Genomic DNA, 27,319 nt, shown 5'->3' with positions numbered 1-27,319 from the left:
CTTCTCTGGTTAAAATGTTATTTACTACTAAGAACCAGTGATATCTTGCTGACTGGATCAGTGACTCCAGTGCTTGTGACAGGCCAGGGCATTGAGAGGAACCCAGGCAGCCCAAAGACTGTGGACGCACCACTGCAGATGTAGAAATTAGATCACTAGATTATGTTTGTGTTATGGGTCTATCTGGGAACTGTTATATGTGCATGTACTACTGCTTCTTATTCATGATTCTCCTATAAAAGATGTTTTAGTCTGAGTGAGAAATCTTTCTGGTTATATAAAATGTAAAAAATATATTTATATTTTGTCAGTTTTCCTTTAAAAGGAATGGCTCACATACGCTAACTGAAATGCACTGATTTAACATTTATGAAAAATAAGCTGTTTTACAGGGTGTAGTGAAAATAGTTGAAGCTGTCTTAAATTGACATCAGATTCTTAAAAGATTAAATTCTCTGTCTGTGTACGACTGACAGTACTGAAAGTTAATGGTACACAAAGCTGACTCAGCAGTTATGGTACTGGACTAGTAATCAGAAGGTTTCATGTCTCACCACCAGCAAGGTGCCATTGTTTGGCCCTTGAGCAAGGCCCTTAACCCTCAATTGCTCAAATTGTACTTGGTCACAATTGTAAGTTGCTTTGGATAAAAGTGCCAGGTAAATAATGTAAATGTGTGGCTAGTCAAGGTGGAATTTCCTAGTAGCAAAGTAGTTAACCCTTTTAAAATGTAACTAAAGTCAGTTACTTACTTATTGTTTGTACTTCACTTATCGTCATTAATGTAATTTTCAAATGCAGATAACACAATATGTAGATCTGACATTAAAACCAAACCACAGAGAGGCATTGGTTACATTAATTGTTTGTTATTTTGAAAGTTCCACAAAATGCTTAGATATGAAATCTAACATAATGGAACATTATTTGCTTAGTAATAAAGGAATTATACCTGTAGTTAAGACACCACCTTTGTATTTCGCATTGTTCAGTGTTTCGAGATTTTAGTTGTTTAGTTTAGTTGATTTCTTAAAATCTACTGAAATGTAGTTGTTTATTTAAACTTTCTTGGCAGAATGGTGATACAGTCAAAACATATTAACTAATCATTGTATGACTACCTAAAGTAGTTGATAAAAAGCTAAAAAAAATTAAAATAAAAATAAATAATCGGAGAAAGGACGTCTGTCAGACGCTGCTCTTGGAGCTTTGAACTAGTGGGCCGGTCCGGTTCGGCTCCCGTTCGGCTCCCGGTCCCGTTCTCCTCCGACCGCTCCTCCTCGTGCCCGATCCTAACACATTCATTGGCTCGTGAACTGCACGCCACTAATTCTGCGGTAAAGATGGCGGCGTCGGAGGGGGCGCGTAGTGGCTTCAGCAAAACGGAACGACCCCGTATGGGTTCGTTTTAAAATTAAAAAAAAAAAAAAAAAAACTTCGGGGAGGGGGGATAAAGAATTCCCGGTTTGCCGACACGCTGCGCGGTGCTGTTAAACTGAACAGAAAGATTTTGTGACACATTGTGTAAGTGATAGAAGCAGGGTGGGTGGGATCTCTCTCTCACACTCACATACTCACACTCACACACTCACACACACACACACACACAGCTAACGTTAGCAAGTGAGCTAAGCGGCGCTTGGGGGTGGAAGAACGCCGTGAACAGGCCGCTCCGCTGTTCCGCTGGGGTATGTGATCCGGGTGGCGCGGCAGGCTTCCCTTGCTTTTCACACAGGGCTCGTCAGATGGGACAGCAGGTAGGCCGCGTGGGTGACGGGGCTCCGGCGGGGCTCCAGACGCCTCCGCAGACCCAGCAGCAGCAGCAGCACCCGGGCAAAGCCAACCGGGCGAGCAGCTCCGGGAGGAGAGCCAGGGAAGTTACGAGCACCGGAGCGCCACCGTGCAGGACCGCGGCCACTGCTAGCATGCCGGACCCGGGGGTTAATATATTCACTCAACACTCAGGTAATCTCATCGGAACCGGCGGTGACCGTTGTCTTTTCGGCGTGCAGCCGTGCGCTTCCAGGCTGTCACACGAGCACACGTTGATGTGTGGGAGCCGAGTTTGTCCGGAGATGTGCAGAGCTAGCGGAAACGCTCCGTCTGGAAAACTAGCTAGCAAACGAGCTAACGACATCTTAAAACGGCAAACGTTTCACATGTTTTCCGCATCCTTGCTTATACTAACAGTTGTCTGTTGATCCGCACAGGGACGTTGGATGCAGGTGTGTGTGTCTCGGGATTTTTCCCCGGCTACCTCGCCCGTATTACCGTTAGTTGTACAGTGGGTGTCCGTGACTTCCTCCATTTGGATATGTGAGCCATTTCTCAGGAGAGGAAGCATTTTTCTGGTTTTGAATTTGGTTACAATCTACTCACATGAGTGAGAAGAGTGTGGTCTTTATAACAATACACAAAGGGGAAGGTAAATGATGGTTTCCTTTTAAGCAGGGTCGTGTTCGTTGCGAAGAACTGGTATCACATTGACTCAGCCAAAATGGAAAAAATACACTGTGCCATCAGTGTCACATTTATCACTTTTTTGATGATACAAGCATTTTGCTGATCCTTTTTCCTTTCTTACATGTCACGCGTACCATCTCACAGACTCGGTTTCACTGCAGAAAGTGTAGGTGGTGATAAGAATTGTAAGTGTGGTATTGTTTGTCGCTTGACTTGGTACTTTAACGACAAAACACTTTTTCCCTTTTCGATTATGCCACACTGGTCAGAAATAAATATCACAATCACAAGGGTTTAGTTTCCCATTTATTCTTACTTAACACTCTTAAGTGATCACATTAAAGTTGTAATGTTTTTGCTTATAGGAAGCAATAACTTGAATCCTAACTCTTTGAAATGGAAAGAAATGGGTGTGTCAGTGGATAAGCCACAGCCTCTCATACATATTAGATGTAAGTGGATAACGAAAAGGTGAACAGTTTAAGGATGGCCATGGACTAAAGCAACACTAATGGGCAAGATGTCACTACTCACTACTCGGGCTTCACCAGAACTGGTTCTGGTTCCCATGTGCAGACCCCAGCCCTCAAGCTGGTTCATATAAGGTCCAGGCAAAGCTTGGAAGCGACTGGGTGGGCTTTGAGGTTTGGCCGGTGGGCTTTGAGGTTTGGCCGGTACTTTCCGGGTATATTGGTAGAGGGGCAAAGAGGGTGCTTTTCGCGTCACGGTGGTGACCCACTTCAGCTGGAAAGAGTCACCTGCAAAGAGCATCATATTTTATTTTTCGCCATTTCGTTCCCTGAAAATGTAAGATGTCCATTTTGTAGCCAGACATGGAATGAAAGTTGACTGGTACGGATCAGGATGTTGGTGCAGGTGTAGGTGTGTTTGTTTGCACTTGCGACTGGCTCCCTTTAGTTGGCATGCCAGCCTTAAAGTGTGCGTACATCATCTTGTGTTGTGGTAGAGGTTCTTGGAGGGTGAAGGCCTGGTTTCTAGCACTGTGTGCACCTGGCTGACTTCATGTCTGTCTAAAGGAGACAATCCCTTCACATCTGTTTTGGCTCAGTCACACCTGGTACTGCGAGGAATGCCAATTCAGTTTCCCTTTCTTTCACCTGCAGTGGGTTGGACACCCTCAGGTATCCTTTGCATGTTTGTTTTTATTTTTGTGGTGTGGGAGTGTTGTGGTTGATCTAACAGATGTATCCCCACACTCCTAACAGTCCTGTGTATGAACCTGTGATTTGTTAGTTTGTTTGGGTTTTTTTTACCTTTTGATCTGGTCCTTTTGATTTCCCCCGGGAAACCTGAAGGATGATGTAGTCTATGTCCAGTCAGTTTTATAAAGCTTTTTCTATAATTATTAGTAAGTCGTGTGGAAGCATCAGGCCTGGCCGTATATTTTGAGAAAAGTCTGTTTTATCTAATTATTGCAGTGCATGGGATACGCTTTTTTTGATTTCCATGTGGTTTGCATGTACCAAGGTGGTGATTGAAACTGCCCTGGAATTCCAAAAACATTCACACACAATGTTTTGGTCCCAAACTCTTATGCTGTGATTCTGGTAAGAGAGCACAAGAAAATGTGATGATGGAGATGACTGACCCTGCTTCACTAGGTAAAATTTAGCGTGGACAAGTCCGCCAGAAGGCTTAGTGGCGGGGTGTCTCCGAACGCTGCATCTCTATGCTTTGCCTGAACCAGGCTAAGCTATTTCACCTAATACACACAGACACAAAGTTATGACTATGCTTGTTTAGATTAAGGTGAAATTAACAGATGAGTGGTGCTCAGTGAATTTGAGGAGACTGTATGTCCACCTCAGGCTGGCAGACAGTGAGTCAGGCAGAGGCAGACCCTGTGAGGTCACCTGGACACTTCAGCATTCTCCATCATTACTCATTTATGAACTTTGGCTTGTGTTTTATCTTGGCAGTGTGATGCAACCTTCCCCACTGGACCCTTGTTTAGTCTCCAAAATGATGACTGTTGGAATGTTGCACATTTAATTTTGTTTTGTTATAGTAATATATATAATAGGAATATTATATACATATATTCTAGTATATGTGTGTAAAGCAGCTTAGGCTTTTATCATCTTGGACCTCTCTAATAAAACTGGCAAGATTTGCATGCAATGGAAGTAGCCCACTGTCTCTGATGCATAAGAAGATTAGAATTAGAGATGTAATTGGATTTGGCAAATCCACTTTTATGCATACATATAGGGGGAAAAGATGACAGCCACCTCCATCAGAGTTGACCTTGACCTAAGAAGGATCAGATTTTGCAAGGGAAATTGTAAGATGACTTTTTGCCTTTTGTTCTTACACACCTACTTAGCAGACCTGGTCTGAGTTCCAGTGAAAGTCCACGTTCCAGCACTAGGGGGCGTAGGAATGCCACATTACTGAATGGGGGATAATTTAGATTTTCCGATTTATTTATTTATTTATTTATTTTTGCATTATTTCATGTTGTTTCATTATTTAAATATTCAAATAAATCCATCCATCTGACACAGAAGAATAAGGCCTGCCTGTGTCTCTGGCCTGGGCTGAGTGGGTGCGCCTGTGTTTCTTCGCCTCTTCCTTAATCCTGCTTCATTTGAAAGGCTCTCTCCTGGGGCCGCTCCACTCCTACCCTCATTAAAACGTGGGCGAGTGTGGGGGAGAGGAAATGATGCGCCTGTGTTGAGGGGGAAGCTTCGGAGAGGACGCCGCTGTTTTGTGCCAGTGGGCTGAAGGCTGCCTCTGCGTGTAAACAGTAGTGCGGTCCACTGGATCATTGTTTCTCTTTTTAGTTTAAGGAAGCGGCTGTCTGTGGCCCACTTCCTGTCAATTTTTTTCATTCAGCAGAGTCAGATTTTTGCACAACCGTATTAGATGATTAGTGTATGATAATGGTGAATCTGTGCTTCTCGTGATAATGGTGAATCTGTGCTTCTCGTGATAATGGTGAATCTGTGCTGTTTTCTCAGGCCTTACCCAGATCCAGAGTTCAGAGTTTGGCCTTTCTGATTCTGTTCTCCCACTAAGCCATTGGTTGCCTTCTGTTTTCTCCCTCTGCTTTGTCTCAATTTATCTCGCAAGCATGTCTTCTCGCTTCCTGTTTGCTTTGTGTTTTCTCGCTCCTTCAGGTGTCCATGTTCCCCTGCACAGCGATTCCACTGACTTAGTTCCTCACCCGCTCTCTCAATTACACTCCCATTTAACACCTCACAAAATACACCACACATGCAAACAAGAAAGAATCTCACCTTCTCATATTTCATCAGTATTTCCCTAACAGTAGACAGGAGGGTGGCCCATTTGTGGTGCAGAATAACTTTCCATGCTCAATGATTCAGTGCTGTCTCTAGCGTTGTAGGTCAAACACATCACTGCTACTCTGTGTAATTACAGCCAGAGTATTTATGCATTATCGCCACTGTTGTGCGTCCATACATTTTACATGTTGCTAGGTTCCTCTCATTTAAATCTGCTTCTGTCTGCACAGGGAGTGCCTCCTGTCAGGCTGTGTGCCGTGCGGATGTGGTAGCTGCCCAGGCCTGTCTCTCACAAGCCGTTGGTCTAAAACCTCAGCCTGCCAAATTCCTCTCAGCTGTCATCAAGCATCTATTGCAGCTACATGCTGTTTTCTTATAATCTCATAATTTAATTTGATTGAAGGTGATTCTTGATAAGTGGATTGTTTACTGTGGCTCTGCTGTGTGACGGGCTCTAATATACTGCGTAGTACTCAATGATTTTAATAGGGATCCAAGCATCCCAACAAATCCATCTTCTTTTTTGTGAGCAGTGCTTGGACCCCATCGATTGCTGCTTGTGGATATGTTGCTATGGGCACATTTATATATTTGAATATTGATTGGAATATATAATGGACTTAGGTCAGGATTTTGATGAACACTCTTGAATTGATTAGTTTGATGAGCTTGAGTTTGGTGTGTTATTTAGGTCTGATGAATGCCTAGTGAGTGAAAGAGCTCACATTTTTTGATAGACAGCTGAGCATTAACAACTAGGACTCACTGAGTCCACACACACACACGCCTCTTCCTACTGTGAGATAATCGCGGACTTATTTATCATTAAGCTCAATGGCCACCCTCATTAAAGCTTAGTTTCTCTCATCACAGATGGATTAATTGCAGCCACAGCTTATGACACCCACAAACACATTCACTACATTCAATGACTATGGTTCAGTGACTGCCTTTGACTACAATAACCCACACAACAGCTTCCTCCAAAACGGTGTTTCTTTGTTTATGTCCAGGCATAAATGTTTTGTTCTACAAGCAATTTGCCACGCTGCATGTTGGTAAACGCGGAGGCAGTCGTGCGTAGCTTTGGCCATTTCTGATTGGGTTGAGGGAGGATATGACCACGGTAGAGTGTGCGGACCGGAGCCAAGGTCAGAGTAGCGATGATCTGGGCTGCTTGTTTCAGTTCCTCCAGCCTGCTAACTCTCACCACCACTTATGTAACGCATCCCCTGTATGATCCGGCTGAGGTTGGTAACGGGAACGAGGCCCCTACAGGTGATTCATGCGGAAGAGGGCCAGTTAATGAGCCCCGAGCCTTCAAGGGGGAGGGGCGGTTGAGTCTGCGCTGAGCGAAATCGGAGACGTTCCCTTCAGCCACCGGGGTGCTCATCATGGTTGGACTCGTGGAATGAAGTCGAAAGAAAAGGGACAAATGAGTGAAAGCAAAGCCCGTGTGGAAAGCGAAGGCGGTGGCTGTTAAAAGAGGAACTCGAGGTGGAAGATTATGCCTCCTTGAGTGTCTGAGTAAAGTGTTTGTGTGTGTGCGCGCGTATGTGTGAGGCCATGATGCTGCCGCAGTCCGTCAGTGTGCATAAAGCCACTCCCACATATCACGTCACTCTGCATGTCTCACCAGCTCCTCTCCCACGCCCTGCTGCCTGTATGCAGGCTGTATTCCTGCAAGCCTGACGCCATCCGCGTCCCTGCGTTAACCGCGGGCGTTAAACCTCAATAAAAACCAGATCCTAGAGGACGTGGGCAGCTCAAGCAAACAGCACGGCAGGTATCCGATTATTCCGGCGAGGGGAGTGCTTTCCTCCATTGACGTTCGGGTTTACGTGCACCTGGAGGCCGTGAAGGGAGTGACAGCTGGTGTTTGCAGAGAGGGAACAAAACCGAGAAAGAGAATGCAAACGGAATTTATTTCCTGCTGCCCAGAACACGCAAGGCTGTGGGGTCCTAGCCCCGTCATGTGCTTTAGTTAATCTCTTTGTGGCCAAGTGCCAACGTGCTCCATCATCACCCACCATTTCTGGCCATCTGCATGCCTGTTCTCATGATGGGGGCTTATGCCCTAAGCCTCTTCATCCATGCTTAGCCTCTGAGGCAATAGAGAGATATGCACCAGTTTTCTAAGTGGCCTCTCTAGAATAGACCTTTAAATTATAATGGCTAAAGATGACGTGGTTTCTCTCTGCTCTTCAGAAAGTCTTAATTACTTTGTTAATTACACATTAATTAAAGCCCTTGACTAGTAATCAGAAGGTTGCCAGTTGAAGTGCAACCGCTGCCAAGTTGCCACCGTTGAGCCCACTGAGCAAGGCCCTTAACTCTCAATTCCTCAAACTTTGTTGAGTCATAACTGTAAGTTGCTTTAGATAAAAGTGACAGCTAAATACAGTAAATGTTTTTTTTTATATATCTATCCTGTAGGTGGTGATGCAGTGTGATGATGATGATGATGATGATGCAAAGTCATGAATAGTGAATAAAAAAATATTTGGTAGATTGATCAGATAAGGTGTTTAACCCACACGTCTGTCCATGCATACGGATCACATCATTTCTTATCAAGCTTCTGTTTTGACTTAGTGAATGAATTCACTTTATTCAATTAGGAAGGGTGCCTGCTTCCCACAATAAAATGTTTCTGCCTCCTTGTTATCAGTTAGCTGGCTCGAGAGTCAGTGTATTGCTGCGTCTCTGCTCTGAAGCGCTGAGTAAAAGCTGCATGACTTTCAGCAGCTCTTTTCTCTTGTGCTGACGGGTCATTTTGTTCCTGTCGCTGTCTTCGGGGAAATCGTATGCCGGAAACCCAATGGAAACCTGGCTTCTACCGGCATTTTCTCGTTTCCTCTTTCACGCTTGACCAGCAGCGTCCAGTTGAAGTGCGGCGGCAGGAGAAGCACCGCAGGGCGTTCATCCACGACTCTGTCCTGCACGAGCCCGAACGCAGGCTCAGCAAAGCCAGGTCGTTTGGAGCATGCGGCTGTGTTCTAATACACTGCCTCTTCCCCTCATTGCTCCCCTGTCAGTGAGTGCTATCTCATCCGGGACACCATAAAGGTGAGGATGAGTGGACCTGCATTAGAGGCCCCGAAGGACAGGCTCAAGGTGGATCCTCAGCCTTGGATATAAGGTTGGCCTCCTCCACTGTACCTTGGTGGATAACGGTTTCTCCCCCTCTTTTTTGAATTGATGAGCACTAGATGGAAGGCTGATCGTAACACCTCTTGGCAAACTGAAAGGTGTTGACCAACGAGTGATGCTCCTCCAGTGGTGCAGTTGGATCTGGTCCTCCAGTGGTTCGTATTGCATAAACAGACTGCAATCATGTGCCGTTTCGGATAGGAAGCTCCTTGACCGTGATTTCTAGTGTTGGCTGCTATTGTTCAGTCAGTGATGTTTGCATGCCTATCCTTCCAGGCACACCTCTCTGGGCGGGATCTGCGTGAGGGGGCAGAGACAGCTAACACCTGGGGCTGTGTCGTCACACAACTCAGTTGTTGCACAAGTGCAGCCAATTGAGAGGCACAGTTCTAAGTAAATGCTAATGAGAGTCAGTCCTCGGACTCAGGGTCTGTAAGACCCACAGAGTGTATTATGCAGTGAAGGGAAGGCGAGACCTATGCTCATCTATAATTTAAAGGGACTTTATGAAATATTTCTCACCTTCCTCTATTTATCTACCGCACTGAATCTTTTCTCTGGTTCCATTGTTCTGTGAGCCAGAACGCAGGCGTTTGCCACTGTGTACTGTGATTGGGGACCAGTCACTTTATAAATGGTGAAAATACGCATGAATACAAAGTGCTAAGCCATCCTCGGACAAATAACCAATTTCATATCAATTTGGAAAGCATGCAAGTTTTAAATGGAGAGAGCTACAACTTTAGTTTGCATTATTTTTGAATTATTTCACGGTGGACTCTGCTGTGCCCTTGTTTGTGTCACTTGGAGAGAAATTAGTGTATCCTTTTTTTGTGTTGTGCAGACATTATTATTTACTGTTTCCTTATTTGTTTGGAGGTTGTCAAACAATCCACTCACTTTGCCATGTGTGCATTAGCATTATGCAAAAATGTTGCTGTTATTGAACTCTGTATCGTAACATAATGAGTGCCGTTTAAATGCTAATCTTAGCATTGTGTGTATTTGATCATGTTTATTACTGAATACATCTTCTCCTGTCTGTTGCAGCCACTCACCCACCCACCTACACTGTCTGTCTCTCTCTCTCTCTCTCTCTCTCTCTCACTCTCTCTCTCTCTTTCACTCTCTCTCTCTCTCTTTCTCCCTCCGTCCCTCTCCCTCTTCTGTATTTTTATTTCTCTCATCTGAATGTTTAGACAATTAACCTTTTGACACCTTATGGAATGCTAATGTTAACGAGCCCTGTGTCCTCAAGGCGGAGAGGCGGTTGAGTCAGTCATCAAGAGGAGGTGGAAGCAGAAGATGAGCAGGTGGGCGTCGAAGGTGCCCTGTGGGGAAATCGGAGACATTCCCTTCAGCCACCGGGTACTCATCATGGTTGTGTTGGGGAAAGAGTTTTTGGAGCAGTGACAGTATTCACAGGACTCAGGGAGTGAAATAGAAAGAAAAGAGACAAATGAGTGAATGCTGCCAGTTAACTTGACACCTTCAGGAGTAATGCTATGCTAATCTGTGGGTTAATGTTTGGATGTGTTGTATTGAACACATACTTTGGTAAAGCTGTTAACTAGAGGTGGCATGATACCTCTTTCTCTCTCTCTCTCTCTCTCTCTCTCTCTCTCTTTCTCTGCTCAGTATGGCTGCCTTACTCGCTCACTCTTTAAATTTACACTATAGTTCATCTGCATTTTTTTTCCTCAATACTGAATAAAGATGTAATTGCACATCACCTTAGAAGAACCCTATAATTGTTCTTGTAAATTTCATTGCTATGCTAAAACGCTGCTATGCCCACTACACACAAACCACACAGCAGGCACTGTTAGCAGGCAGAGACTACCAGTACTGAGTCTCTCTTCCCTCATTGTTGTCTTAAAAACCAATAGAAATTTAATCTGATGATGATTAACCATCTTTTAATCTTTCTTTGTTCTTTTTTTTTACAGTTAGTTGAAGTTGGCTTACTCTGCGTCATCTTATTCAAAATATCAAGTGTACCTTAAAACTCAGGGTAGTGGAAAATGGCATTTTTTCCATGCAGTTTGAATATACTCAAGCCATATAGTAATTAAGTTCACGAACTTGGAGAAGACGCATATATTTGGTGATTCTTTCTCCTCTCTGGCTTTGTTTCCGTCAGCTTTCTGCATTTCTCCACCTTTACCTCATGGTCACACACTTCTTTTTTAAAGATTAATAAATCAATGTTGGTCTCGGGTATAGCGATGAACAGTGCTATACGCTATTTAGTTTGATCGCTTTTATTGTCTTGTTTAATTGCTCTCACTAGAGGGCAGGTAGCCTCTTCTCAGAATGACAGCAGTGGAAATCACATGTGTGCAAGTGCATGGTTATTTGCATTAGAACATAATAGTTTTTAATCGTTAATGGGAAGAAATGCTTCAGTTAAACTACAGTGGTGTATAAACTGCTCAGACTAGCTGTGATCATGTGCCCTGCTCAAACCTGGCCATTATCACATGCGCTGCTGTGCTATTTGCAGGCTGGATTTGTGAGGTAAGGGATCGGTTTCCTTAAAAATGTCTTCGCTGACATCTGATCCAGCGTTTTTGCTGATATCGGCCCAATTTCGATACTTGATATCAACTTGATTGTTGCCATATCTGCTGTTAACTGTATACTCTGACACGTCTCTTACGTTGTGATCAACACTCCACAGATGCCAGTCCTCCTAAGCGCCTAAAAACAATGTCAGGAAGATAATGGTTTAAAAACATTTTTAAAAAGTTGCAATTAGATATTTTGCCCAAATTGTTCAACCCTATTACAAGGCCAGCTATTTCACTGAATCACGCAGAGTGACAGCATTTACTGGAACAGATCAAGCATAGTGTTGGAGAGAAATCACCCCCTCCCCCCTCTCCCCACTACTTGAGTTCCTGGACCTTGTTTACTACTCAATAATGTTTACAGAGTCAGTCTTCCACAGTGGAGTCCTTATCCAGGGTCATCATCTGATGGAAACTGAGGGAAGCATTGTTCTCCACATCTTGTCTCTCTATCTCGATAGCTGTCGTGATAGCTGGGCGACCTGGCACCGTTAGGACAGGTGTCGTTCTAGCCGGGCGGCCCTGCGTTGCAAAGATAAAGTCATCTATGGCGGATTATTTAACAAAGCAAAATGAGAGCAGAGGTTGGAGAACAGGAAAAGGCAGCGAGGTTCTGACTCTGACAGCTGAGGAATGATGTAGGTGCAGGCAAGGGGACCAGAACCGTGAGAGCAAATGGGCCTTTGACCAATTTTACACTGTACTGGGGCGTAACCCCTCCAGGTTAAGATGAAACTGGTTTTATTTGGAAAAGAAAAAAGGCTTCACTTCCTTTAACTGCTTCCAACACTGACTTCTAGGCACGAACCACAGATGAGCTGACCGGTAAATGGACTCAGTAGCAGAACAAATCAAAATCTACATCTCAGCTGGGGGCTGGTACATTACCCAAGACAGCGAAACCAGCACGACTGGATGGTGCGTGGACTAGCAGACGGTGCTGGTTTTCTGTTCACGTTACTCTTTACTTCAGTCTGCTGTTGTGACGCATACGTGACTGACAGTGATTCTCTTTGCTGATTTCCTTTGTTGGCGAAGTCCACACAGTGTGGCTGGTGGCAAGGGCCTTGTGAGGGGGGGATATTGCTGTAATTCAGGTTAAGCTATGCATCATTTCTGATGTGAACAAACATCAGTTGGTGAGAATTCGAGCTTCTGGCCAGCCTAGGGGGCTGCTTAACTCCTGGCCCAGCAGGCGATATTGGTTGGCCTAGGGGGCCTCACCACTGTCGCCTCTGGCTTGCTGTGTTGGGGCTTAGACTTGGACATTTGGAAAGCTGCTTTTTGACAACAGCTGTTGTAAAAAGCGCTATATAAATAAACTTTGCTTGCGTGCTGGGGCTGCTTGACTCCTGCCCACGCGGTTTTCGGTTCGGCAGAGTACTTCCAGCGCGGACTGCTTGACCGGGCAGCATCACAGCGGTACGTGAGCAGAGCGTAGGGTCTCCAACTGTCGTGGCCTAGGCCTGCAGTAGCAGCTGGTTAAGAAGCTCTGATCCAGGGCAGGACTCCCAAATCAAACCAACCCTCCCCCCCCCCCCCCCCCCGCCGGGGTTGCCACAGCTTCGCCTGCTCGATGACCCCCATTCAGCCCGACACCCAGCCCACCTCATGCCCCTGTTCCAGCTGTCCCACACGGCATCTCCTGCATTGTGTACAGACGCACACATTCGCACTCGCACAGGGCAGCACGCGCACCGGACAGCTGTGCCGGACCCAGACAAAGCCTCTTAGGAGTAGAGATGTTTACACGAGAAGCATAGGCTGCAAGGCTCATGGGTGACAACATGGACCATCTCTTCATGTTCACGGCAGTGTTGGAGATCTGACTTGGTGTGCTGTGTCGGCGGATACGTTATCACACTTTGGTAATTTGATCTTAAGTTGCTGTCAGTATGCTCACGACCTTTTCCCTACTAGGGTGCCATGCCATTTAGGACACACTCTGCATGCTTCTGTCTGTGTTTTTCCATTTGGTTTGCTCAAGAGAGTTTACTTTACAAATCATAGGACCTTTTTAGGTGGTCTGCCTTCAGATGGTGGGAATAATTGAACATGGTGATCTGGTAAATTTTAGCTCCTGTTCTGAGAACCAGATGATAGCGTGGGGATATACATGCTTTAATAAGAGGAGGTTTCCCTGGTGGTGTGGTGTGCTGCAGCGCTCTCTCTCTCTCTCTCTCTCTCTCTCTTTCTGTAGCGTTTCTGTCATTGTCCCCTCTCTCTCTCTCTTTCTCTTTCTCTCCCTCTGTGGGGGTGTGCATGTGTGTCCCAAGTGGATATGCGATTGGCATCACACATGGAGGAGAAATGGAGACATCTGCCAGGAGTAAGAGAGTCCTCCCCCACTAGTCTGTGAAGCGCATGCACACCCACACACACCCACACACACACACACACACACACACACACACACTTTTTCCTTCATGAGAGTTCTAACAAGACCTCCATATGAGCTCCACTAATACACACACACACACTTTTGCTCTTGAGCACATGTGTGCGCTCACAAGTCACGGTCAACGTGTGGACGCTCGGCCATGGAGGGTCAACTTTCCAGGAGCACTTGGAAATTGTGAGTTCTGAGCCACATCAAAGACCGTAACGGAGACCTCTGACTCCCAGAAAAAGCCTCCGCTAGCAAGAGGTGCTCCGACTTTCCCATTTCTTCCTCGTTTCTTTCCTGAGCGGGCACCACGTCCACCTACTGCATAAACCTACTGGATTACAACGTGGTGGGTTAGGCTTGGACTGGTTTTGGAGTGGGTTTGGACTTCTCCCACTGGGACCATGTACTGGGAGCTGTGGCTGAGTCATGTGACTAGAAACGGAATGCGTTGCGTGCTGATGCGGAACAGAGGTGTGCTTTGCTCTCCCCACCAACCACAACAGCATGTTCTTACAGGCTCTGCGTGTCACAAATGAGTTATATAAGTGCTCGTTGTACATCAGTCTCCTGGGATAACACTGCACTGATGCCAGTTTCTTAAGACTTGAATTACAATCTTGAGTATACCGCCTACTTTGGTACTTTTGATCACAAATAATTTGTTTTTAGTTGCCATGGCAGCGTTTGGCTGAGGTTTTTGGAATGTGTGCCTCTGAAATACTGTTGTTGGTTCTTTGTCATTTTCATAGATTTCATATGGATATTTTCTCATTATAATGTCCCAGCCAGTTTTGCTTTATATGGCATGTGTCTTTCTATTAGAAGAAGTGGAAAACTCTGAAAAGCAGACCAACTCCTCCGACTTCATTTCTTTAAAGGGTTTTTCCCAGCTATTCGGATATGGCCGCAGTCAACCCCCTGCCTTACTCACACTGTGCCGATGGTTACTAGAGGCAGCCGCCTGGACATGCTGTGTGTCTCTGTGTGTGTGTGTGTGTGTGTGTGTGTGTGTGTGTGTGTGTGTGTGTGTGTGTGTCCACACGCCTGTCAGGCAGCTGTGAGGGAAGTACCGTACACGTAGGTGTGCACAGCTGTTTGTCCAACCTTGCGAGGCAGGCCCCTCCCCACTCCTTTATATACACGCCTGAACAAAGGCCCTCCCGTTCAGAGTCCCCAGTAGCTGGTGCGAGGACGCCTGTCGAGCCGATAGGTGGTTGTGTCTTGGGGAGGGCATGGCCGTGCGCACTCTACCGTCCAGCAGTAGCTTCGACGAAGATAGGGGTAGGCTGACCGCCCCGCCGGGCCCCCTGCCGCAGGTCGCGGTCCCCTACAGGCTCCCAGGTACTCCCCCAGGCCGCTTCCGGCCATGCTCCGATGCTGCGAAATGAATGGGAATACCGGTGGGGATTGGCACGAAGAGGGAATCTCTGGATGGTTGTGTGTTTAGCTTGGCTTGTGGGGACATTTGGTTTGAATGGACTCTCTTGTTCTATGTGGTTATATGGTTACTGGTCTGCACATAAGGTAGGAGGTCATCCGTTGTGTGATCTGTTGTATTCCAAGTTTATATCTGGCTTAGTTTGGTTGCTGTTTAAATGAGTCCTGATGGAGTAGTTTATATAAAAAGTTTTTTTTGTTATTATTGCTGTTCTGCGTTATGTTGTTCTGCTTGTCGTCTTGCATCCCTGGCATGGGTTTCCCACCCTCTACATGTCTAAACATTTATTCACACGTCATCCTTCGCTCCCCCACCCCCGGCAGTGTGACTCAGCCTGCGGTGAGCCTGCTCAAGAGGAAGTTCCTCACCAGTTCCTCCTCCCTCCACTCCTTTTCCCCCCAAGCCTTTGTTATATTTCTAACCATCTTCTCCTTCTCTCTCCCTCCCTCACTCTGTCTCTGGGATAGAAGCCCTGCACAGGCCGTTCGGGCTGGACTCTGCCGCGCTAACGGAGGCCGTGCGCTGGAGCTCGAAGGAGAACCTGCTGGGCGCCGCCGAGAGCGACCCCAACCTCTTTGTCGCACTTTACGACTTCGTTGCCAGCGGCGACAACACACTGAGCATTACGAAAGGTAGGGCATTGGAAAGGCGCCGCCGGGTTGTGCGGTTCGGTTCCGAGTCTGTCCACTGCGCTCTGTTGCCCTTGCCGACTTGTAGGCAGTGACGTGGCAGGTGCGGAGGCATTATCTACGCAGTGATCGCATCCCCCTCCTTTATGGTGCCTTTGACAGTCTTCTCTCTCTTTTTTGGCGTATCCATCCCTCTTAGTGGTGTGCATGATCAAAACCAGATCCTGGCGGATCTCCTCTTTATTACGCCTCGTAGTTGGGCCCGTGTGCATGGCCATGCTCGTAGCATGAGGCACAAAGCCAATGCTGATGCCCATGCGCTGCCAGATCCCATCAGCTGGGCAAGTAGCAGGTGTTTAAACGAAGATGGGGCCCAGAGCACTCAGCTGCGTTTCAGCCCCTCTCCGTCCCCGTGGTGCTGAGACACCGCCGGGGTAACGGCAAATGGGTTTCGGCGGGGTAAACTGGGGTAGGGGGGTCGAGCTGGTTATGGAGCTCAGCGTGCGCGGGCAGTGCGGAGAGCCGTAGCTGGAGAGACAGAAAGAAATAACAAGGACGGATGACTGACTCAAAGAACAGGATTAAGCTTTGCCATCTCTCTGCGCCCCACAGGCGAGAAGCTGCGGGTGCTCGGCTACAACCAGAACGGCGAGTGGAGTGAGGTGCGCTCGAAGAACGGCCAGGGCTGGGTCCCCAGCAACTACATCACGCCCGTCAACAGCCTGGAGAAGCACAGCTGGTACCACGGGCCCGTGTCGCGCAGCGCCGCCGAGTACCTGCTCAGCAGCCTGATCAACGGCAGCTTCCTGGTGCGCGAGAGCGAGAGCAGCCCCGGCCAGCTGTCCATCTCCCTGCGCTATGAGGGTCGCGTCTACCACTACCGCATCAACACGGCCTCCGACGGCAAGGTGGCCACAATCTCAACGCTGCCGCCTGAAAACCTGCGGATTGTTACGCATCTGCTTTTTAGTTTATGACGTTGAAGCAGCTTTACCGCTTTTGTAGCGATTTGCTGCTCTTACTCCGTGTTCTCTCTCTGTCTCTCTCTCTCTCTTTTCCTTCTCTCTCTCTCTCCCCCTTTTTCCCTCTTCCGCTGTCCCTCTAGGTGTACGTAACATCCGAGAGCAGGTTCAGCACATTGGCCGAGCTGGTCCACCATCATTCCACCGTCGCAGACGGCCTGGTGACCACCCTTCACTACCCCGCCCCCAAATGCAACAAGCCCACCGTCTACGGGGTCTCGCCCATCCACGACAAGTGGGAGATGGAGCGCACGGACATCACCATGAAGCACAAACTGGGCGGAGGCCAGTACGGGGAGGTCTACGTGGGCGTCTGGAAGAAGTACAACCTCACGGTCGCCGTCAAAACACTCAAGGTTTGCCTGCACCTCCGCTTTAGGTTGTTTTTCGGGGGCCAGTTGCAGTGGTGCCTGGCACATTCGTGGGTAAAACACTGTGATTACTGTGTTGCAGGAGGACACCATGGAAGTGGAGGAGTTTCTGAAAGAGGCTGCGGTCATGAAGGAGGTGAAGCACCCCAACTTGGTGCAGCTGCTGGGTTAGTGTTGGCACCGCGCTACCCACGCCACGCAGGTCCTGTCCCGCCGGCCCCGCGCGCCTCATAACGCCCGGTTGTCGCTCTGTCCGCGCAGGTGTGTGCACACTGGAGCCTCCCTTTTACATCGTGACGGAGTACATGCCACACGGAAACCTGCTGGACTACCTGCGTGAGTGCGACCGGGAGGAGGTGAACGCTGTTGTGCTCCTCTACATGGCCACGCAGATCTCCTCTGCCATGGAGTACCTGGAGAAGAAGAACTTCATCCACAGGTGAAGACCACGCGGCTGGAGTTTTAGCGCTCAACTGACGCCAATTCTTCAGTTTTGTCACAAGTTTCCATTGAACTGCTTGAAATCTTCAGGAACAGATGAGTAATGAGTAGTACTTTTTTCTCTGCTTGATGGTCACTCTCTCTGTCTGTCTCTCTCAGGGACTTGGCTGCTCGGAACTGCCTGGTAGGGGAGAACCACGTGGTAAAAGTGGCTGATTTTGGCCTGAGTCGTCTGATGACGGGCGACACATACACGGCTCACGCAGGAGCGAAGTTCCCCATCAAATGGACTGCACCAGAGAGCCTGGCGTACAACACCTTCTCCATCAAATCAGACGTCTGGGGTCAGTCTCTCTGTCCCGCTCCCTCTCTCTTTCTCTCGCTCGCTCGCTCACTTGCTCATTTTTCAGAGTGAACTTCTTGTGGGATGGGGTCAGGTTTCTTGGAAGTAAAGCTATGGGAAATGCAGCTAAGAAATGACTCATAAACTTGATTCAGGGTAAAAAAAAAAAATAAAAAAAAGAGACAACTGGCGCTGACCCAGCTCAACACCAGGCCTCTCCAGCAACTTTAAGTCCACAAAGAAGCATCTTAGAGCTGGACCAGGCAGCTTCTTGTGCAATTTCTGGTATGCCTCATAAAATGTCTCTGTGTGTGTGTGTGTGGGTGTGTATATGTGTGTATATGTGTGTGTGTGTGTGTGTGTGTGTGTGTGTGTGTGTGTGTGTGTGTGTGTGTGTGTGTGTGTGTACACATGCGCTGTGCAGCGTTTGGGGTGCTACTGTGGGAGATCGCGACCTACGGCATGTCGCCATACCCCGGTATTGACCTGTCACAGGTCTACGACCTGTTGGAGAAGGGGCTCCGCATGGAACAGCCAGAAGGCTGTCCCCCTAAAGTCTACGAGCTCATGAGGGCCTGTGAGTGTTCGCTCCGTCTCGCGCTCTCTCGCTCTCTCTCTCTCTCAGGTCTACACATATATAAGTCACTTATCCATGCCACTCACACCTGTGTGGAATCAGCCCACTCTCCCTGAGGTTCTTGCTCTGTGCCCAGGTTGGCAGTGGAGCCCGTTGGACAGGCCCTTGTTTTCGGAGATCCACCAGGCCTTCGAGACCATGTTCCACGACTCCAGCATATCAGAAGGTAGTGCTGCAGGCTGGAAATGTTTTGTTTTATGCAGCCGAATTCTATAGTAATGGTGAGACGCAGGTCAGGTCTTGGCATAATTAGTGAACTACAGAGTCTTGTGTGCTAACCACACCCCCTAATCTAAATGACACTGGTGATGCTCGTCCTCAGCTACAAGTTGTTCTCTCCGTTACAGATATATAATGGCCGATTTGAGTTACTGAGCTCTTTTAAAAGAAGCAGGATGGTCAGTAATGGACTGTAATGTTGACTATAACCTTGAAACTGAGAACAGTGGCTGTGACTCAGAGTTGTCTCACGTCCCCAACTCTTCTGTTCCTCTCTCGACTCCTATTGTGCAGAAGTGGCAGAGGAGCTGTGCAAGACTGCCTCTTCTGGTAAGGGAGGGGTAGTGCACGCGCTGGGCCACGACCAGCCCCTGCTGCCCTGTAAGGCGCGGCTGCAGAAGAAACACTCAGACAACAAGGAGAACTTGGAGGGGCTGGACGTGTGGCAGGAGGGCGGCACCCACGGCCCTGCAGGTACGGCGGCTCAGCCCCGCCCCTCACGGCAACTCCAGCGCCGACTCAAGAGAATGGGGGTGGTGTTCCTTATGGACTAAAGGAGCACACGCGCTCTCTCTCCCGTGCACGCTCATTCACGCACACTAACGCGCACCAACATGTGTATCCATACCGACACGCACACATTAACATGTATATACGTGCATATATGCACACACACACCGACATGTGTATCCATACATCACACACACAAATCAACATGTATATATATACATACACACACACACCAACATGTGTATCCATATATGCATGAACACACCAACATTATATATATATATATATATATATATATATATATATATATATATATACACACACACACACACACACACACACACACACACATATATTCATATATATAAGCACAGGTGTCCATGCACATACCGTATTTACAGGGATATCTATATAAACATTGAGGCTATGGCATTCTGGGAATGTGTTCTCTCTACGTATAAAAAGTGACTGAGTAGTCTGTCCTTGGGAAACACATTGCTCAATGTTGCAGATATGTTTTATTGTCTAAAGTAGTAAAGATGGTATTTCAAAAATGTTTTCTTTTTTTTTCTGTCCATTTCTATTATATAATTGTAATGTTGTGTAACTGCTGTTGTCCTGTGTTGGCATATCCTTATACAAGCACCCACATGCCAGCATGCTTACCACATTAAACCACTTTATTCTGGTTGCCATGTGTATCACTGTTGATGCTATATGTAACACACTAATTTATTTATTTAATATTTATTTGGTTTTTTTATTTAAAGCATGTATTTATATTTCATTTGACACACACATAGATTTTATATATATATATATATATATATATATATATATATATATATATATATATATATATATATATATATATATATCTCATCTCACAGTGCTCTTCCTCTCATTTATAATAAAGTGTAACATTTGTCGTGTTTAGTCATTAACTCGCTCACCTCTTCAGCCTCCATTGCCCACTGTCCCCCACTGGCTAGTTTAACGCCCCGATCCCAAGTGCTGTTTGTGGCAGGGCGGTTTCTGACCCTACGGTCATAACGCTATACGTCTGCAAGCCTCGTTGCAAGATGGTACCTTCATTATGAAAGGCTGAATGTCGGGGCACCTGCTGTGCTCTCTCAGCGGTTCTGGAGAGGGGCGTTGAGTTTTCACTTCACCGTGAATAGTTCAGGGCATCGTCTCATTCTCTGTATGCTTTTATTTCTCTTTTCATTTATGTTTCTATGAACATACATAGCGTTTCCACATTACACCCCCATCTGTCGTTCAGCAGCTGAATACATTTACATCATTTATGCTCAGTAGTTACAAATAACTAAAAGAAGTGGCCATTATATTCTGTTCAGTGCAGTCAAGTAACCTACCAATACGGAGAGGCTCCCTGCTAAGCGTTTTAATCAGGTCAGCCAAAGCACCTCTCAGCAAGGCACCCCCTGTACCTAGCTGAGAGGAAAACTGGCTGGAGGTTCCACAAGTCTGCATTGAGAGCCTCTGAATTAAATCAGTAAAAAATATTATTTTTAAACATTGTTCAGTATTGTGCCTACTTTCAGGTCAGGTGTGTTTCCGCACTGCACATGAAAGGTGAACGCCACAGTAGTTCAGAGATGGTGTGGGCAGGGTTTTGCTCTTGTCTAACCTCTGCCGTGCCATTTTGCGTCTAGGCCTCCCGGCGGCTCTGCTGGCGGGCGGCTCGCCCGCTCTGCCCCGCAAGCAGAGGGACAAGTCTCCGTCAGGTCTGCTAGAGGACGCGCTGGACGCCACCTTCACCCGCGACCGCAAGGCCGGCTTCTTCAGCTCCTTCATGAAGAAGAAGTCCGCGTCCTCCTCCTCCTCCTCGTCCTCCCCGGCGCAGCAGAGCCTCCCTATGCCTCCCAAGAGGAGCAGCTCCTTCCGCGAGATGGAGACACAGCCCCAGAAGAAGTACGAGCCGGCGGCGGGGTTCGGCGCACCTCCGCCGGCCCTGCCCCAGCCCGACGGTCTGAGCTTCTCCCCGTCGCACGGGGAGGGCAACCACATCCAGTCCCGCTGCTGCGGCGCCACCTTTGGGCAGAAGGCGACGGGGGCGAGCGGCGGGGCAGGTTCCACCCAGTCGGGTGGTGGTGGCGGCGGCAGCAGCAGCAGCTGGGCAGGCTTAGCCGGCTTCTTCACGCCTCGCCTCATTAAGAAGACGCTGGGGCTGCGAACTGGGAAGCCCTCGGCCGACGACGGGGGTGGAGCGGCCAGGCCTTTCCCACGCTCCAACTCCACGTCCTCCATGTCGGCGGGCCTGCCTGACCTGGAGCGCATGGCACTGACGTTGCCGCGGAACCGCAGCAAGCCGCCGTTGGAGCGCACGGCCTCGGCCACGTCGCAGCCAGACAACGGGGCGACGCGCAAGGCAGACGAGGGCACAGCACAGATCCGTGACCGGCCCAAGGCCAAGCTGTTACCGCGGGGAGCGTCAGTGGGCCTGGGAGGGGCCAGAGCACCGGGGGTGGGGGCTGATGCGGAGTGCGACACCCACGGACGGCTCAGGGAGGGGCAGGACGAGCGGCTGGGCTGGTCTTCGCCGTCGAAGGCGTCTCCGGCAGGCGGCGTGTCTGTGGGACCACACAACCACAAAGTCCCAGTCCTGATCTCCCCTACACTGAAGCACAGCCCAGCCGACGTGCACCTGGTCGGGGTGGACTCCCAGGGCAACCGCTTCAAACTGTTAGCCGACAGTGCTGGCGACCGCGACCGGCCGCGACTGGTCAAGCCCAAATGCGCGCCCCCTCCCCCGCCCATGCTGCGCGCTCTCCAGCATGCCTACGGTGCGGACGGTGCAGACGACGGCCTGGAGGTCAACGGGGACGGGGTCAAGCGATCGGGGAGGGGGCCGGGCGCGGCTCGGCCGTGCATCCCTCCGCCGCAGGTGCCTCCGGCGGCCTTGACCTCCACCGCCGGCACAACCACCCCAACCAAAATGGCCAACGGAGCGTCCAGTGGCGCGTCCTCTGCCTCCTCCAAGCTGACGCTGCGTCGGACTCGGCAGCAGACTGAACGCACGCCCCTGGAGAAGGTGAGCAAGGAGGCCCTGCTGGAGTGTGCAGAGTGCCTGAGCAGCGCCCTCTACAGCAGCGCTGATGCCCCCTACAGCAGCCATGTCCTGGACGCGGGCCACCAGCTGCTGGACTACTGCTCGGGATACGTAGACTGCATCCCACAGACGCGCAATAAATTCGCCTTCCGTGAGGCTGTGGGGAAATTGGAGCTGAGTCTTCAGGAGCTGCGGGCGTCCTCTGCGGGTGGTGGAGGGGTGGCGGGTGGAGCTGGCACAAGCCCCGCCCTTGAAAACTTGCACTCTTGTATTAAAGAAATCAGTGACGTGGTGCAAAGGTAGCTAGTGGGTCCACATATCCCTGACTCTCAAACTACCCAAAACTTTTAGAATAAATGCTTTTTTCCTTTTTTTTTTTTTTTTTTTTAATGTATTGTTTAAATGATTGGAGACAAAGAATATACTTGCAGAAGTACCTCAGTAAAATCACTACAAATGGTCTGTCTCTCTCTCTCTCTCTCTCTCTCTCTCTCTCTCTCTCTCTCTCTCTCTCTCATTGTTTACAGTTGACTTGTTCTTTTAGATCATCCGTTGGGAACACAGTTCTAAACTTGTATATAAGCTCACTGTCCACAAACAATGACACATGGTCCTTTTGACCCAGGAATGGCCACATATTTTGTGACTGGTTAAGAAGAGCCTAAATTTGAAAGGGCAGGGTCTAATCATCCTGTCTAATCACATATTTATATGAGAACGTTAGAAAGATTTCAGATTGTCGTGGTTGTTGCACGAAAAAGTTCTCACAATAACTGGATATTGTGTCAGTGTCTCAATACACGAGTCCTACTACCATAGAATTATATAGGGCAGGGTTACGCTCAGCATACACCATTAAAAGTTAGCAGTACTGAGCCTTTTAACATGAATGTGTGTATCATGCAATCAGTGTCACCTTTAATATCATTTCAAGGATCTGTTTACAGAGTTTGCAACATTTGAAAAGATAAGGCTATGAAGCGGTCTGCACATATGCCTGTCTCTGTATTTACATTTCTGAGAACACAGTGCCATTTATTCACAGGAAGAGAGTAAATAACTTTGTGTGTGTGTGTGTGTGTGTGTATATACACACACACACACACACACTACAGAAAAGGCCTTGCAGAGGATGCTTTAAAGTGTGATGTCTGTCAAAGTTTTTATTTAAGTGTCCTTTAAAGATGGGCAAATGTACACCCAAATCATCTCGAGTTCAGTCTACTGTGGTCTTGTAATTCAATAAACCCAGTCATTTATTTATAGAATCAGAATCAGTCTGAAGCTGTTGGAACACTCTGACCAAACAGGACTCAACAAACACACTTCTCACAATCTGAAGAGGCCAGGCAACTTAAAAAAGAACTGGCCAACCAAACAAACTGTGAATGAGGAAAAACAAGGATGCATGGTAATGATGATCAATAACTTCAGTAATCATGCTTAATTATCTGCTTCCACATGAGGATTTCTCAGATATGTAGTATTAATATAATTAATCATTAATTGGATTGTGGTGCACCAGACATGCTTGTGTCTGGCCACAAGATTTGTAACTCGAAGTGCTGTGCATAGGGTGAAATGTACTTTATATGTCAAATATCAACCATTGTCCAGAATTATCTACAATATCCGTATTTAATTTCACAGACAAGAATATTGAGTAAATAACTTTCATATCACACCAACTAGCTTCATTTTATGTCCATGCATCCCAAGTGAGTAGACTTCCTATGACTAGCCAACTGGTGGAGCACCTCTACCAACAGCTTGTGTTTGTTGGAGAAAGTTGGGTCAGTGAGGCCTGACTTAATTTCAGACATGTATTTGTGTTTGTCCAGGTTGAACGCAGGCACAAGAATAGCCACTGTGTCGTTTCCACTGTGACTGCACACTTACTGCAGAAGAACACACAAACTGCAACGTTATGGCAACAATGCTAGATATGAATGACCCCACAAACTGCCATTTCTATAGCACATTGACTTGTACCTTTTTTTTTTTTAACTTTAGAATGTCCATGTGTAAACTTGAATTTTAAATTATTTTTTATTAAAAGCACATTGTTTTAATGTTTTTGTAAATATAATTGCATATTTTTCCTATCCACAAAAAGTCATGTTTGTTTAGTTATTGTAAAGTCCTGCAGTGGCTGGTGAACAGAAGGATATTTTTCCTAACAGGAAATAACTAAATGAAAACAAAGGTCACCATCAGAGCATCTACAACATGAATGTATCCATCTGTTACATGCAAGAATGTTGCATTATTTTGTATGACTTGCGCTGTGATCAGGCACTAGTCTTTTAAGTATGAATTTCACCCTTTTTTAAAGTATGACATTTTCACACTTTTTAATATTCAGAATCCATACAACTCCAAGTAAGATTACAGATGTTCTGCAAAACAGGGTGCAGTTCTCTCTCATAATTTTTCTCATTGTCATTTTAAAGATTTAATTTGTATTTTTACACTGGATGCCATTTTAAACCATAAATGTTGATGCTCTTGCCTTACGTCATCTATGGGATGTAATATGGAAATGTATTATTGTGTCTTTACTATTCATCTCTGATTCATTTCAGCTCTTCTGTAGCAGAGCAAAATGTGTTTACCATACTTTAAGGGATTTCGGATTTAAAAACCCAGCTCTGTTTAGTTTGACCATTAATCTCTGCCCTACGCAAGATTTCATGGTGCCTTTTGTGAGATGTTATGGTTAAAAATGAAACTGATGTAGGTAGATTGTGAAGATGGCATTGAGGAGCAGTTACTCTCTTTTCAAATTTGAAATGTTTGACTCATCAGGGGTTACACGGTGTCCGACTTGAACAGAAAGATGTGCAATGTTTTGTCCTGTATCAGATAAAAATATATGGCTTTTACGCCTATTGCTTTGCTGGTGGAGTTGACTTATTTGTTGCATTTTGTTGGATTTGCCACATTCTAATGGAACTTCCATCTCAGTCAGAAATATCGCTTCTCATTTAAAAGAAAAGGACAAAGATAAAAATTATCTATAAAGAGAGCTATAGGTCTGACGTATTATTAAAGTACTAGTAGAGGACATTTCTCAGTGGAATGGCTGTATATATGGGGAAAAGGTTTAAAACAGTGAAGGTTTGCCCTATTTGCGTATGATTTTCAGGTAGCATTTTGAAACATCAAAGCCTTTAAAACTGTGTGTTTTACTGCACCCGTTGAACTACAGTTTCGGTGAATTTGCCAAGTTAAAAGCTGACCATGTAGTCTCTTCCCTTCCTCTCGTTATTCGGCCTTTTATCTAGTTTGGCATCTTTAGTATGAAGATAATTTATGAATTGCCCACAAAAAGGTCCTGTCAAGTCCGTCAGGATCATGCATCACTATTTGTCTTTTGTGGGTTTTCTAAGATCAGTGGATGGGTTCTACAGAATTTCTCATGTTTCTCTTAAGTTTTTTTAGGTTTGTAAGCTTCTAACGGTTAAAAGCCTCCTTGTAGTGTGACTCAAACAAATGATTTGTCAGCACATACCACACAACACTTTATTTAGGACCTGTTTAAGCCCTGGTTTTCACTCTACCTTTTCATTTTTACATTTTTAAAATTTATTTTTCAGTTTTATTTATGATTTCTTTTTTTAATATTGAATCCAGGAAATCACACATTCTTGAAGATTGTCTTTTGTATGGAGTTTTTAAGTTTGTAGATTTTTTTTTTTTAATGTAAAACGTCATTTATATACCAAAGGCCACCTCTGCAGTCCTTTAAGTGCAATGTCAAATGGAACAGTCTTAATTTTGAATATGTGAATTTTAACAGGGATTAAAAGGGCAGAGGCTGACAAATTAACAGTATTTTTCTGTTATGTAAAAAGTATATTTTGTGTGACTAATTTAAAGCTCACTTTTAATAGCATATTACTGTGAAGTGATCCCTCAGTGTTAGACTTGATGTAAATAATTAAAAGGGTTGAAGATAACGTTTGTCAAGCATGTTTTTTTATTTCTTCATTTAAAAGTAAAAAACATTGTACTTCGCTTTAAAGTATATTCAGTTATAAACCTAGATGCACTAACAGTGGTCAAACTTGATTATACTTGACTTATTTCAGTTAAATATTCTACTAAAGGATTTTTCCCAATTTGTGCATATGCTTCATTGGAATTGTACATTGCTAGTGGTGTGGAAAGAATAGAGTAGTTAGTTATTTCAAGAAAGCATCCTTATGGATTTTCCCTTGACTTAAGTATTATCGATTTTACTCTACACTTTTATGGAAAAAATACTTTTTTTCTCCACTGTTTTATCTGGTGCTTGTTGTTTTATATGTGTAAAATAAGAAGATTATAGGTGAGTAATTGCAGTGTACTATAGTAACATGTAGAGATATTCAAAATTGTAGTGAAGTACACAGAGTTTCCAGAGAAACAGGATGTTTGGGACAATCAAAGTACTTCTGAATTAGTAGTAGGCTGGCCCCTTCTACTAATTCAGAAGCACTTTGCTTGCACAGCAGTTGAAGGACCTCTGTCCGAAATGTCCTGTTTCTCTGGAAACTGGCTTCGCTACAATTTTGAATCTCTCTCTCTCTCTCTGTCTGACTGATATACAGGTTTTGATATACTAATATATACAGAACCGATATACAGGTTTTTCATTTTGAAGACCAAGTTTACATTTCTAAGTAATGCCATTGATATTTCCTGTGTCAATTAAATTACTAGATAGTAGTGGTGTACTGATCATATTTTATTTAAAACTTTACTGTCATTTAATACAGCTATATACGTACAGATATCC

At 46.2% G+C, this 27,319-nt stretch overlaps 1 protein-coding gene across 6 annotated transcripts; it reads left to right on the top strand.

Moving 5' to 3' along the window:
* The first annotated feature begins 1,331 nt into the window (after window positions 1–1,331).
* abl2 (c-abl oncogene 2, non-receptor tyrosine kinase) lies at window positions 1,332–26,498 on the top strand. Of its 6 annotated transcripts, none has more exons than XM_081707642.1 (11): window positions 1,332–1,965; window positions 15,759–15,920; window positions 16,530–16,825; window positions 17,023–17,295; window positions 17,393–17,477; window positions 17,572–17,749; window positions 17,911–18,095; window positions 18,519–18,671; window positions 18,808–18,897; window positions 19,245–19,424; window positions 21,140–26,498. In XM_081707642.1, the coding sequence occupies exons 1-11, from the start codon at window positions 1,746–1,748 to the stop codon at window positions 22,837–22,839; spliced, it is 3,522 nt and encodes a 1,173-aa protein (XP_081563768.1). In that variant the 5' UTR covers window positions 1,332–1,745; the 3' UTR covers window positions 22,840–26,498. The 6 variants fall into 6 exon arrangements, with proteins under 6 accessions (XP_081563768.1, XP_035377988.1, XP_081563770.1 ...); XM_035522095.2 differs by having other exon boundaries at window positions 15,756–15,920; XM_081707644.1 differs by lacking the exon at window positions 1,332–1,965 and adding an exon at window positions 13,142–15,191.
* Window positions 26,499–27,319: the final 821 nt, after the last annotated feature.

This window comes from Electrophorus electricus, chromosome 25 (genome assembly GCF_041902795.1).
Source record: "Electrophorus electricus isolate QZ-2024a chromosome 25, ASM4190279v1, whole genome shotgun sequence".
Lineage (NCBI taxonomy): Eukaryota > Metazoa > Chordata > Actinopteri > Gymnotiformes > Gymnotidae > Electrophorus > Electrophorus electricus.
The sequence above is the reverse complement of the archived record's forward strand: the minus strand, read 5'-3'. Positions and strand labels throughout refer to the sequence as shown.

Coding starts and splice junctions, on each gene's coding strand:
- abl2 (XM_035522095.2), top strand. CDS start 1,746: ATGGGACAGCAGGTAGGCCGCGTGGGTGACGGGGCTCCGGCGGGGCTC. Junction 17,478..17,571: donor CAACTTGGTGCAGCTGCTGG/GTTAGTGTTGGC, acceptor CTGTCCGCGCAG/GTGTGTGCACACTGGAGCCT. Junction 19,425..21,139: donor CGGCACCCACGGCCCTGCAG/GTACGGCGGCTC, acceptor TTTTGCGTCTAG/GCCTCCCGGCGGCTCTGCTG.